The 13,556-nt window shown below is 37.3% G+C and overlaps 1 protein-coding gene across 2 annotated transcripts; it reads right to left on the minus strand.

Annotated features, from left to right (window-relative positions):
• Positions 1-440: 440 nt before the first annotated feature.
• LOC117435021 (7-dehydrocholesterol reductase-like) lies at positions 441-9,585 on the minus strand. Of its 2 annotated transcripts, none has more exons than XM_034057865.3 (8): positions 9,431-9,585; positions 6,756-6,868; positions 5,790-6,012; positions 4,465-4,555; positions 3,924-4,137; positions 3,214-3,418; positions 2,242-2,373; positions 441-1,845 (listed from the first exon to the last, which is right to left on the minus strand). In XM_034057865.3, exons 2-8 carry the CDS (start codon positions 6,860-6,862, stop codon positions 1,381-1,383), a joined length of 1,437 nt encoding a protein of 478 aa, XP_033913756.3. In that variant the 5' UTR covers positions 6,863-6,868; positions 9,431-9,585; the 3' UTR covers positions 441-1,380. The 2 variants fall into 2 exon arrangements, with proteins under 2 accessions (XP_033913756.3, XP_058859182.1); XM_059003199.1 differs by having other exon boundaries at positions 9,404-9,585.
• Between the last annotated feature and the right edge of the window lie 3,971 nt (positions 9,586-13,556).

Below are 13,556 nucleotides of genomic sequence, written 5' to 3' on the forward strand. Positions count from 1 at the left end.
TTGTGTATGAGACCAGCAAGCTCCAGCTCTGGTATAGAACACTACAACACCTTGTGAACACCAAGCCAATAGTGTACCTGTAGACCGTCCAGACCTTGTTTCCTGCCAATGTGCTGAGTTTGGTTAATGCGAGTGCCTTTGCTGTATTGTGAATCTGGTCACTGATTGTACTACTGTATTTCAGGAGCCTGAGAAATTACAGGCTCCTTCTATTTATTATCGTTGGGTTAAAACAAACATATTTTTCTATATGGGAGGGGAGGGGGGAGTGCTTTAAATAAATTTGCCCTTTCATAACGAGATGAGTGTTGCTTATTTATTTTTGTATCCTATAGTTATTAAATGTGTGTGTGGAGTACATTTCAGCTATATGCAAGGCTCTTAACTTCTGAGATTTTACAGGTTGAGGCTCCAAGGAGAATATACTGCAGGTCAAAACATTTTGATGAGACACGTCATTGGTTTAATACAAAAACAAAAAAACATCATTTTTGAAACTTATTGAAATTGGGTACCATAGTTTCTTAAAATCAAGACTGTAAATTGCTGCTCATTATATATATAGCTATATATATCTCGGAAACACCTGCAAAAGTGTACCAGTATTTGTACAGGCTACTTGAAACTGCAGATGTGTTATGAATTACATAAATAACTGTAGTTCACTACAGGGCCATTTCAGCGTACACTTTAATGACAAAAATATACACAAAATTTCATGTTAAACACCATAGCATGAAATTGTGAAACACTTCAGAAAGTTTTGAAAAACCATGTTGTGCAGCAGCTGTTTTTGTGAATAATCTAACTTTTTTTTTTGTTTTTTTTAAATTCATGAAATTGTTGTACACTATTAAAGAAGCCAGTAACAGTTTCATGACTACTGCACTTTATTGACAAAAACAGGTTTAGAAAAACAAACATAGGAGAAGGGTTTTTTTTTAAAGGGTCCCGTGGTTCTGAAAGTGTAAATGTGATTTTTGCATTTGAAAACAAAGGTCTGATTTGTGAATGAAAAATACATTGTTGGTTAATAAAAACAGAAACTATGTTTTTAAATCTATTCCTCTTTAAAAGGATGTGACTATCAATGTAAAAACCAAACTAAATTTGGCAGCATCCTAGTTTTTTTTATCCATTTTTAAATCTGCAAGCTTTCAGCATTCCACAGGTTTCTTTTCATTATCCAATATAAATGTAATGTACAGGGATGGAAATACGACTCAAATTGCACAGCATCACCCATTCCAGGTTTTGCCACGAGCATGATTAGCCACATGTACAGGCAACAAGCTCAGGAGTGTCTGATTAAATTCATAGTAAAACCAGGAATGGATCAAACCACTATGCAATGGGAGTCCCTGATGTAAAATGTGAATTCTAGAAAATGGCAGGTAAAATCCGACAGGGCACTGCGTCTGTGTAGCGCTTCCAGTCCGTGCCGTACTTGCTGGAGCAGCGGTGTTCATCACGGATACAGCGGTGCACCAGCAGGATTGTCATGTAGATGATGTAGAAATAAGGAAGGAGGTGGCTGAAACCACAGGCCAGGCAGTAGGACAGCGACCCCATCAGGTCACCGGTGTAATTGAAATGGCGCGCAACCCCCCAGAAGCCAGAGATCATGAGCTTGCTCTGGTGTTTCGTGCCGTCGGCAGAGTTGTAGGAGCACTTGATGTACGCTGGTTTCCTGCCCCAGATCTTGCAGTTGCCGTCAGTGCGGCGAAACAAGTCCTTCTGATGGTTGGTCATCCTGAATATATAGTAGCCAATGAGGCCCAAGAGTAGGACTCCAACAACATTAGCAGTAGAAAGCTGGACTGGATTGTAGACCAGGTACAGGCCCTGGGGGTGGAGGTGGGGGGGAAAGTATTTAGTAAATAGCTTAACGGCATGTTTTTTTCACCTTTCCCTTATTTTTCTGACGTCTACAAAAGTATTTGAGTTTAATTACTTTATTTATTAATTGTCCCCTATACAGTAGCTGTTTCTAAGCTTTCTTTTGGCTAAATGTTATTTACATTGTATTCGATTTTCTAATTCCATGTCTAATGCCGCCAACTTCTCCATACGACACAACCAGAGGAGCTAACCATGTTGAAAGTTAATATCCTCACAGTGTAATCTGCTTGATACAGTAGAGATCTGTACAAAAGCAACGTTCTCCTAACCCTGTTTTTATTATGCTCTATAAATAACTCTGATTTTGTGGCTATCAAGATCACTAGAGCTGTTACATACCTGTAGCGTGTAGAGGAAGGGGAGCCACACACAGTCCCCCCAACCGAGGTACCACCCAAAATGATCATGGCAGATGTCGATGGTTTTCAGGTACCAGGCTTCATTCCAAAAGAAATCCAACACATAAACAGCCTGTCAAAAGGAACAAAAGCAGACTGTTGGCAATCATTTTAATAAATGCAAATCTTTAGTCTACCTTTCAAAGATAATTGCCTCTGCCTGCATTTGATGAAAATGTTCTTAGTCTGCCCTGTAATGTACAGAAGGTGACTATTCTCAGCTCACTAGGGTATGCACCGTAATCATTACGACACATTTGAAAGTATTTTGAAAAGCCCTCGCAATAAGCACATAACGTTTCCACTGTCACAAGCAGAGTGGTCCAATCTAGCAGAACACTGTCTTAAATTCAATAAATCCTGTGCAATAACCCAGCTATTTTCACATGATTTTAGTGAAATCCTGGTTTGTCTGGGCTTATGGAAAGAGCAAAAGATGGAGGCTGTGTGTTCCAGTGGTTAAAGAAAAGGGTTTGTAACCAGGAGGTCCCTGGTTCAAATCCCACCTCAGCCACTGACTCATTGTGTGACCCTGAGCAAGTCACTTAACCTCCTTGTGCTCCGTCTTTCGGGTGGGACGTAATTGTAAGTGACTCTGCAGCTGATGCATAGTTCACACACCCTAGTCTCTGTAAGTCGCCTTGGATAAAGGTGTCTGCTAAATAAACAAATAACAAAAGATTGGCATGCCAATTATTGACTTCTAGTAGTGAGAAATGGAAAACCACTGGGAATATCAGTGATTTTCTGCTAAATTCAAGGATAAAGGTAATTTAAAGTTGTCACTTATAACTACAGGCTAGCTCTCCTGGTATTCGCCTGTTCTTTTTTGAAAGCTAGCACATTCCAGACCGTGGATCAAACTGATCCCTAAAAGGCACATTTTGTACCAACTACTTGTTTGAACCCTTACCTGGAGAACATTGACCAGGATCATGGAGTTGGTCACCTGACCGTAGAGCTCCTGCTGCTTGGCTGCATAGGAGAGGTTGATGAGGGTCCAGGCTATGATTCCAGGACGTCCATTGAAGAAGAGCTTAAAATCGAACCAGCTCCCAATTCTGGGATTAAACTCCACTCCCATCATGTAATTGTAGAAGAAGTTCCCAGTGAATTTACTGAAAGATTTAAGAACAAGTACAAATTGGTTCCCTTCAAGACTGTATATTACTAGTTCCTGAAGCTTCAACCCCAATGATATTTTCATTTATTTCATTCCTGGCATTAATCATAGAAGAGCAAGTCCTTCTGCACATACTGTGTCTATCTGGTGTCTAGTATAAACTATAGCTGTAATAAAAGAAGCATCCAAAATGTGAACTAAAACTAAACCCACACTGACAAAACTGAAAGACGTCTCTGCTAAACTGCAAGAAACTACACGGGAATAACCACTGAGATAAAATGAGGAATCCAACACTTATTTTCTTTTCTCCTTACTTAACCAAAGTGGCAGGGATTTGACAAGCAATGCAGAGCAAAGGCCATTGATTTCTACTGGCAAGAAACACTGTTAAGGAGCCAAGCCAGTCTATATTTTGCAATGAGGCAGACTGTGAAGGCTGAACTGCAGTTACTACATTTGGACTGAAAGATTGTCAGGCTGTAGTTCAAAGTACTTACCAGTCTTTTGCATTTGTGGGAAACAAGTATGCCTTAATAAAAGCAAAAGTGGAGACAGAATAGCCCAAGATATTGGCGCACCAAAGCAGTGGAATCCAGTTATCAAAAATGATAGTAGGGGAAAACCATTTGAAGTAGTAGGCATTTGCAAACCAGACTGCGTGAGTTACAATCCAGCACTGTAAGCCATTGATCTCGTAGTTATTTACTGTACCTACAAGACAAAAAAACATTAAAAAGAGAACTGTCAAAAAAAAAACACAACCAGGCAGCACGTTTGATTTTAAAAAACAAACCAAATGATAATGCATTAACATATCTATCCCTTTGAAAGAAATGAATAGCACATGTAGCAGAATGCAACATAATAGGCACCTCTATTACCAATTTTTTTTTTTTTTTAACTGCTCAGTGTCATTTATTATTAGTTTTGGAATATGAACAGTTTAGACTGTGGTACAACATATAAGTGATATCACTGGTATGACAATGGGAGCAACTACTACGTATTGTACTAGACTCCGAATAGTGCTCTCCTCACCTGCTGGGGTGCGTGCGCCTTCCTGAACCCCGCCCACATATCCTGGCAGGAACTTGTGACACAAATCTGGAAGGCACATGTACAGCACAATCTGAGAGTCGAGAGGGAGGAAAGAAGCAATATTAACATGCAGCAGACAGAGTATATGAACTATAAAATACTTCCTCAATGGATCCACCGTGGTACTGTTTGTGTACAGCTATGGCCTATAGAATTCACTAATTTTAAAACCTGCTGAATAATGTTTAGGTTAACATACTGAATTACGTACCGCTTTGTAGTTCTCCCATATACTTAACGAAAAATTGACAATTGGATAAATACGACATTTTAGAAATCTAACATGAAATACTGTACTACTATTATGGCTTCAGGTAGACTTTTGCGATCATCATTTTGTAGATAAATTTATGTTAAATGGAAGATCTAAATTATGTTCAGATAGTTTTTTTTCTTAAGTTTTTATTTTCATTTTTTATTATTATGTCTCAATCCTAAAATTCTAGGTGATGTAAAACCTTTGGCCAGAGCTGTAGTTCATTTATTGTTTATACTTAACTCATTTGTTGGTTATACTCTTTTCTTTAATTTGGTCTTTTTTACTAATTTTAATATACATATGAAGTGTATTATATAGTCAATACCCGATTAGCACCAATACCTCTAGTAGGGGCCTGTAAAAACAGTGGTTAATGTCCCCACTACAGGAATAATGTATTAATTAGTATATATACCATTTTTTAAAAAATATTTAAAACTTCACTATCGTTCCCTAACTCGTCGGGGCAAAACTAAGTCGAATCAACACATGTTTCAGCATGGTTTTTCAGATTTTTCAAGGTGGTGTTTTTGACCCCTCTCTGTGAAAGTGTAAATTCATTCACTGTTTTCGGGATGCGTACATGACTGACAGGGGGCGACAAACACCAAGGTGTAAAACGGTAGAGATGGGGGTGGAACTAGTGGCAGTAAAATAATAAGAAAAAGGGGGAAGGGTGGTTAAAAGAAACAGGCTTTCCCTAAAAATCCCATCAGTCTAGAGCTGAATGGATCCACACAGCAGACGAATACAATACACATACTGCACTGAATAGCCATTGTTACAAGCTGACAAATCTATGGTCGCACTATGGCTAGTCCTAACAGGACTTTATACCATATAGAAAACAGAACGCATTAAGTGAACAACATCATCCTTTCTTATAAAGGAACTGGGGTTATGCAACATTGGGCTCGATTCACAAAACTGCTTTAAGGAATGTTTTTCCAGCCCTGGGGTGAAGGATTAATAAGGAGTTAAAAGACAATGTGACAGAGATGCCGACCTGAAAGGTAACCCAGATGGCATAGATTTTTGCAGCGGTCCAGGTAAAGGAAGGCGCCCGATTCCAGATATCTGCTAGACTGGATTTCCCTGTGTACAAGTCCGCTACAGGCTCCGTCACAGAGCAGTCATACTGGTCACAGGCCATCACAAAATAGAACACTATGAAGGGAGCAAAACACAGCAACAAGATGACGCTGATGAGCGAGAACCAGTCCACCTCCCTGCAAAAAGAAAAACAGGGTTCAGCTAGGCACCTTACACTGTACAAGGGCATTTTAAAAAAGGCTTCTTTAAAAGCTCTATTTTATTGCTATGATTGCGAAGTTGTGCAGAGTATTTGAAGACCAACAATCCTACCGAGGATTTAAATTTGAATGCAAAGGTAGGTTAAATACTTGCATGATAGTTTTTAATTCTAAAACTGCATGAATGGTTAAAGACTATCTGAATACAGCAGTCTGCTCTGTAAGAGATAAGTGATACAGCATTCCCCTATGTTTTTTTGTTGTTGATTACAAGAACAAAAGCACAATAGATTATTCAAATGATTTGGTTTCCTGGTTGTTATGCAGGATTGTAAAAATAAACCCATGCAAATGATTTAACAGTTCCTATGCCCAATATGCAACCCCTTATCTTTGCACTTCCTAACCAAAAGTATAAGCTACTGTACACTAAATATCACATTTTTCTTTCTTTCTTTTTGCAATTGGTCTTGCAAAAGTACATTCTCAGTTTAACTGCGCCTATTATGGTGTTTGTAATCATTCTTACTACAATTACTATACAACACCGTTATATGAAATGGTTACAAATATGATATCTGGAAATGGAGTACACTTGTATCACACCCTTCTACTTGTGGTATTCAGAGTGGGATCTCACTGATCACATAAGAATGCACATGTGGAATATGCTGTTCTTTGATGCAGTGATGGATTCAGTTGCACCTCTGCTTTCTTACCAGGCTCTGCCCCATTGTCCTAGCTGCTCCTTCTCACTGCCACTGACCCCGTTTGACACATTCTTGTTCCGCCGTTTAGTGGTGCCTGATGACTGGGAGGCAGCCATTTACCGCTGAAGATGGACCAGAAGAGAAATGGTTTGCGTTGTAGGTATCAAAAATATGGCTTCAAAGGGCAACTTTTACAATAAGCAACTGATAAATGCAATTTCTCTACCCAATCACAGGGCAAGAATTCCGAAACTAGGATCCAACTTTAAGTTAATATTGGCTCGATAAACAGTAAATACACGCATTAAAAAGCAACATAAACCAGCTTGAGAAACATTATCAGAAACCCACCCACTGCACTCAATAATATACTTTGAGTGTGCATAGCATACACTACTAGTTAAAGGCAATTACATCGCAACTTGATAAGAGACTGTCCTTGAATAGTCAAATAAATAATTTTAAATTCACCAGGAGTAAAAGATTGCTTACGTCAACTGCATGCCTGCAATAGATTTCAGTGTCCTGGATAAGATAACACTGCTTAACCAACTCCAATGATAAGACAGGGAGATGAACAATGAATCATCAGATTTAGCAGCACTGTACAGCACAGTGCTTCTCTTACACTTTAATGCTGTAGTGAGGCACCTCAGTTAAAGGGTTATACGAAAAGCATTACTGTTACTGTTGCTCTATGGAAACTACCTAGAAAACTGTGGTACATTTGTACTGATACAGTATGCAAATAGTGTAACACCTCTGTTTTGACACCTTAGTAAATAGTTATTTACTATCAGGACAGACTTCAATCAGAAACAAATGTCCATGCTCCTTCCTGTAAGTGATGATTTTGACATGTTACACAAAGCCCAGAAGAACAATGGGACTGAAAACAGGTGAGGTTCAGACAGTCTGTTAGCATCAAAGCTGTGAAAACTTGAATGTAACAAACAACTGGATCCACTGGGAGTTTTCAAGGAAACTAGAGGCCAGTTATTTAAGGTACGTATAAAGCATGATAAATGTGTAATAAAATACAAATGGTAAGGAAAGAGAGGTACAGTGTTTATGGTGCCTTGGGTATACACAACACAGTAGCTTTGTTGTTCCTTGATTTTGAAACCGTTTGGTCACATGGTAATAACCACCTTGGACGACACCCAGAGGAAAACAAACAGAAAGGACAAGAACTGTCCTTCTGGAATGTGTTGCCTGGGCTTTATTTAAAGCTGTACGGTTGCTTTCTCTGAAGGCCTGCGAAGGTTATGACGCCATTCAATAGAAAGTTCTATCCCAACCCTACTTCATTGTAAAGGCCAGCATTACTCTAAAACTGCACTTCAAACACGGCACCCTGGAAACACCCTCTAAAACAATAATCCGGTCTCGAAAAGACCGACCTTAAAGTGACACAAGATCTTATCTGAATATATTTAAGCAGGATCCATAGAGATGCATCTAATTGCACGGTCTGCTGAAGCACTAATTTATTGGTTCTGAGGTGGGTAAATTAAGATTGTCATTCTTTACTTTTGAGGTTACTGGTTAACCAGTACACCTAGACTAACACCTTCTTCAAAAGAGCTTGACACACTCTTTATAGTCCGCAGATTAGACATGAACTATGATATCCAAAAGAAGCACTGCCTAACACACCACAGATTGATCTCTGGTCCTGGAATGCTTTGCATGCCCATACATGTTTCCTAAAAGTATTGGTTTAGGAATTGGGACAAAAGAGAAAGGTTTGAGAATCATCTTCTTTATTTACAGGTTTGGAAACCTTTGCACCCAGAATTGTAGACTCAGCAACAACTTGTTGAAGTCTTATCATTTTACAGATAGTATTTATTGCACCAAATTCCATAATAGCCATAATAGCAGTAATAATATTCCAACTATGGCTATTTCTACTAAGAATAAAACGCGATTGCTGGTTGGATTTGTGTTGGAGCAAACGGGCATTCTGCTGAGGTTTGTTTTTCAGGTTTGAAAAACAAACCTCAGGTTTGAAAAACAAACCTGCAGTTAATGTATAATGTGATATCTTGTAACAATTGTAAGTCGCCCTGGATAAGGGCGTCTGCTAAGAAATAAATAATAATAATAATAATAATAATATCTACAGTATTACAGTAATAAAAACGACATTACAGCATAGGTATTTTTAGTTGTGTTTCCTTCTATCAAATTGTAAAATTTTGTAAAACTTCGCATAGTTTAAATCGAACATGTAAATGCATATCTAGTGAATTACTGAACAAACAAATATACCGTGGTCTCCGTGGTTTGCTGTTGAATATAAAACCCTAGTCTTGTGCAGCTGTAACCTGTACTGTACGCACTAAGCCTTCTGTTCGACTGAGGCAGTCAGAACAGAAAAAAAAATACAAAGTCAATATAGAATGGTGAATGGCCAGGTACTACGCACTACTACTAGTCAGTTTCTAAATATATCTTAGCAAACCGTGCACAATTTACAAGCCCCCTATTGTTTAATCCTTTAAATTAAATGTTCAATGTTCTCCGGTTGTGCTGAGGTTAAAAAAAAAAAAAAAAAAAGATGCACGGGTGACATAACAGCACTGTTTAAAAAACATACCGTTCGTTCGTAAAAAATAAACTAATTCAAAAACGTTAATTAGCTGACTCACCTAAGAGATCACGTTTAATTGTCTTACCTTTATGATTTTTTTTTTTTTTTTTACTAATAAACTAACTGCTCTCTTCCTTACTTCGCCAGATGTTCGTCCGTAATAAGTAAAACACTGCATGCAGCTACAAAACACATCGACTTGTCTCTGTCCTCTGCATGTTAATGACCACAGAACATCTGACCAATCATCTGTCTGCTAGGGCAGGCACCATAGCCCTGCTGTGAAACGGATTGGTCGGTTATCATCAAACCAGGAGCGTCTGATCGAAATTTCAATAAGCGGCCTCCGTGGGTATTTGCTACATTTCACAGGGCAAGGCCAGCGTGCTGTTTATGTGATAAAACAACATCATGTATTAAAACACTTGCAAAAATAATACTACAGTATTTGTTTTGGGCACGGCGAAGACGCGACTTCTGCAGAAACAAATACAAAAAACTCACCAATATTAGTGATGTTATTTGGTATTTATTGCCATATAATAATAATAATAATAATAATAATAATAATAATAATAATAATAATACATACATACATACATACATACATACATACATCCATACATCCATACATCCATACATACATACATACATACATACACACATTACTATCACTGTATGGGTTCATTGTTAAATGCACCCACATGCATTTCCCTTGCATTATCACTAGCACTGCTGCCTGCCCCCCGCAGGCTCCCCCTGGGTTCCATTTGACTCTTAATCTTCCAGTTATCTTGGGCACTCATATGGATCCCGTAGACAGTGTTCTTGTGTTCTTTGATCTTCCTCCCCCTCACCTCAAGACAACCTGCCTTGCCTTTTCTGAGCAGCTTGCTTCCCTGTGGATTTGCATTTGCTGATTGTCAGCAGGGAATCCCCTGGGTTTCTGTGTATCTGCTTTGTCTCTCAATGAGCAAAGAGAAGTTTTAGATAACGATAAGACTCCCATTGTATAGTACTGAGGTTTCAATACAGACCCAACTTTACCAAGAGGGAATCTCAAAGTAAAACTGAAACTGCAATACAAAATCTATCTTTGAGCCTAACCGATTTATATGAGTGTGTGTTTAAGCCATGAGCATTTAGAGCATTTGTTTCTCTTTGTAAAACAGCATAGAGAGAGAGAGAGAGAGAGAGAGAGAGAGAGAGAGAGAAGTTTGCATACTCCAGTGTGTGGAAATATACATACGTTGGGGATTTAAACTGTTGACGACAGCTTTGTTGCATTGCATTTGTTTATTTCTTTCTCAATAAAACCAGATTTCTACCCGAATATTTATTATTTCTTGATTATATATTTAAAAAATCCACCTGACTTCACACGAAAATCAGACGTCCTAAATATGGTGTACTGGTAGTACTTGTGCTCTCCAACGCACTGAAGCACTAGAGCCAATGCGCCGCTTCCTGTGGAATGCAAAGATCCTTTTTAACAGTTAAAATCCATGCAGGGGTTCAGTGGCGCAGGATGAGGAAGATGGGCCCCACAGCAGGACCTTATTGTGGCCCCCTCTCCCCAAAGGTTAATTTAACCCTTATTTATAAACATCAAACATACCAACTCAAGTGTTCAATATTGAACTATATTTAATTGTCGGAATGTTAGCATATATGAAACAGTATGTAATAAGAACGTTTTTTTTGTAACCTACTTTAATTTTATTTTGCGTACTTATTAACATCCAACACTACACTGTTTTTTAATCGTAAACGAACAGGTTTAATCACCAATCCTACCAGGATTTCCCCAATTCTGCGATCACAGAAATTATTACAAAATTCACAATTCTGCACAGACATTTGCTGAAATTGTCTCACATAGGAAACCGTTTATCATCATTATTATTATTATTATTATTATTATTATTATTGCTCCGCCACTGCAGGGGTGGTAATGGGATCTTACTCTTATAAGAAAATATCTTTATCATAACTTTAACTGCTCTTAGCCGAATTCGCTCTTAAGGTAATTACTGCATTCTTTATTTTGCTCTTATCTGAATTTGATCTTATTTTCTACAATTTTTTTTTTACTGTACTTTATAACTGCTCTTTTCTGTAAGGTGATATTGTGTAATGTGATACTTTGTACTGTGATACATTGTAACAACTGTAAGTCGCCCTGGATAAGGGCGTCTGCTAATAAACAAATAAATAATTCCTCTACAGCTTTTACTGCACCTATGTAACCCTTGGTACTGTGGTAACCACATATAAAATCTTGACTGTTTAATATATATATATATATATATATATATATATATATATATATATATATATATATATATATATATATATATATATATATATATTCAGAATTCTGATAAAGCCATCAATGTTTTTTGATGTTTTTTGATAACAAGAGTGAAGCTTAAAGGCTAATATTATGATGTCATCCGCCTGGGTATATGGAATTGTACAGTCCTAGTCTTGTTGAAATCAATTGACATAAATACAGAGCCCTCTGTTGGTAAAATGTGATCCTGCATATGCATGGAAAGGCTTCTTGCTTGTTGCGAATTGCCACAAGAGGTTCCCTTTCCGTCTGGTTTTACAGATGGTTGTGTGTCACATGTTGTTTACAGTGCCCATATTGACATGGGCCTTGATGGAGTGGAGATATTCACAAATTCCTCAGGAAGCCATCATGAGATCAGGAAAGATCACAGCAGAGTGGACCTTGTGAAGTCAGCCACTGCAAAGGTACAGTAGATAAAGACATCATCTCACTCATGTAATGCTACAGTTCTTCTAAAGCTCAGCAAGCTTCTTGAGACTTGTGCTGTGGTGGGATTCCTGACTGTGTTTTACTCATGTTAACCCTTTCCAAAAGATTCTTAATATTTTTTTCCGGGAAGGGAATTGCAGTTTAGAATCAAGTTTGGCTCATAAAGGAAAACATTACTGGTCGGTTTTATCCACAGGAAAGTATGGTAAATGCATAGCATAACAATGGGAAAAGCATGATAAAACTACAAAAATACCACTGTAGGGTTTAATAGAATGGCATGAAAGTAGAGCTACAATAGTCCTAAATAGTCATAAAAAAAAGTTGCCTGAAAATTATCTGGTGGCAATTTAAAAAAAAAAAAAAAAAACATTGTGAGCACCATAAAACAAAATGGTTTCTTTAGCAAACTTATACACCCTGGAGTGTTTATATATATATATATATATATATATATATATATATATATATATATATATATATATATATATATATATATATATATATATATATATATATATATATATTTCAAGATTCATCTAAATAAAACCATGTCAGTCTGAGTTATTTTAAGCCACTGAGTCAGCATTGCAGGACTTATCTTATTGTGGTTTGATAAAGTAGGTAAGGATGTAATGATTAAAAGTGCAACATTGTTTTTAAAACATAAGAAGATGTGTCCTTATCTGTTTTGTTCTATGCATATGGTATTATTAATTTTTTTTTCTTCTCATTTTTTGAATGTGCTTTCCTTTCCAGACATAAGACTTTAGCGGGACACATGTTAAAATACAAGAATGTAAAGTTGCAAGTAATATACAGTATATAAAGTAAGCTGGTTTGACAGCAGACTTAAAACAGTTATATTCGAGAATGTTTATTAAAACTACCTTCAATATTGCGAGGAATTTACAAAGAAGTATGTATATATTTTCTGGTGGATTGATTTGGAACAGTGATTAAACATAGTTGAAAAGATAACATTCAAGGTCCTTTACCAGAGATTAGGGACCTCATATTGATGAATCAGGTTAAAATAAATCTGTGATCCATTTTCTGATGGTAGTTAATGACTTGCAGGGTAGGAAGTGTTGCCCAAAGGGCTCCACACTTTATTACAGGTTAACTTTAAGGCAAACATATTACCACAAGAAAGAAAAACTAGCATTCACCCTAACAAACTTAAACACTGCTGTTAGGTAACCTACACTGCCCCCAGTTCAGCGGTCTTGTGCAGGACTGAATAAAGCCATTATTTATGTACTATTTTTCTGTTGACAATGGAATGGAACTTTAGATTTCAGCTGTGTGAATATTCTTTATGGAATATTGAAAGAGAAAAAAACTGAACTGAACAAGCTACTCCACTTTCTATACACAGTACAATGAATCTGATTCAGATTTTATAAGAAAGTTTAAATAG

This window comes from Acipenser ruthenus, chromosome 28 (assembly GCF_902713425.1).
Source record: "Acipenser ruthenus chromosome 28, fAciRut3.2 maternal haplotype, whole genome shotgun sequence".
Lineage (NCBI taxonomy): Eukaryota > Metazoa > Chordata > Actinopteri > Acipenseriformes > Acipenseridae > Acipenser > Acipenser ruthenus.

What these genes read in the sequence shown, in the direction of transcription:
- LOC117435021 (XM_034057865.3), bottom strand. Translation starts at nt 6,862, where the DNA reads ATGGCTGCCTCCCAGTCATCAGGCACCACTAAACGGCGGAACAAGAAT. An exon ending in GGACAATGGGGCAGAGCCTG is followed by an intron (nt 6,013 to 6,755) that starts GTAAGAAAGCAG and finishes TTCTTTTTGCAG; the next exon opens with GGAGGTGGACTGGTTCTCGC. An exon ending in CCCACAAATGCAAAAGACTG is followed by an intron (nt 3,419 to 3,923) that starts GTAAGTACTTTG and finishes TAAATCTTTCAG; the next exon opens with TAAATTCACTGGGAACTTCT.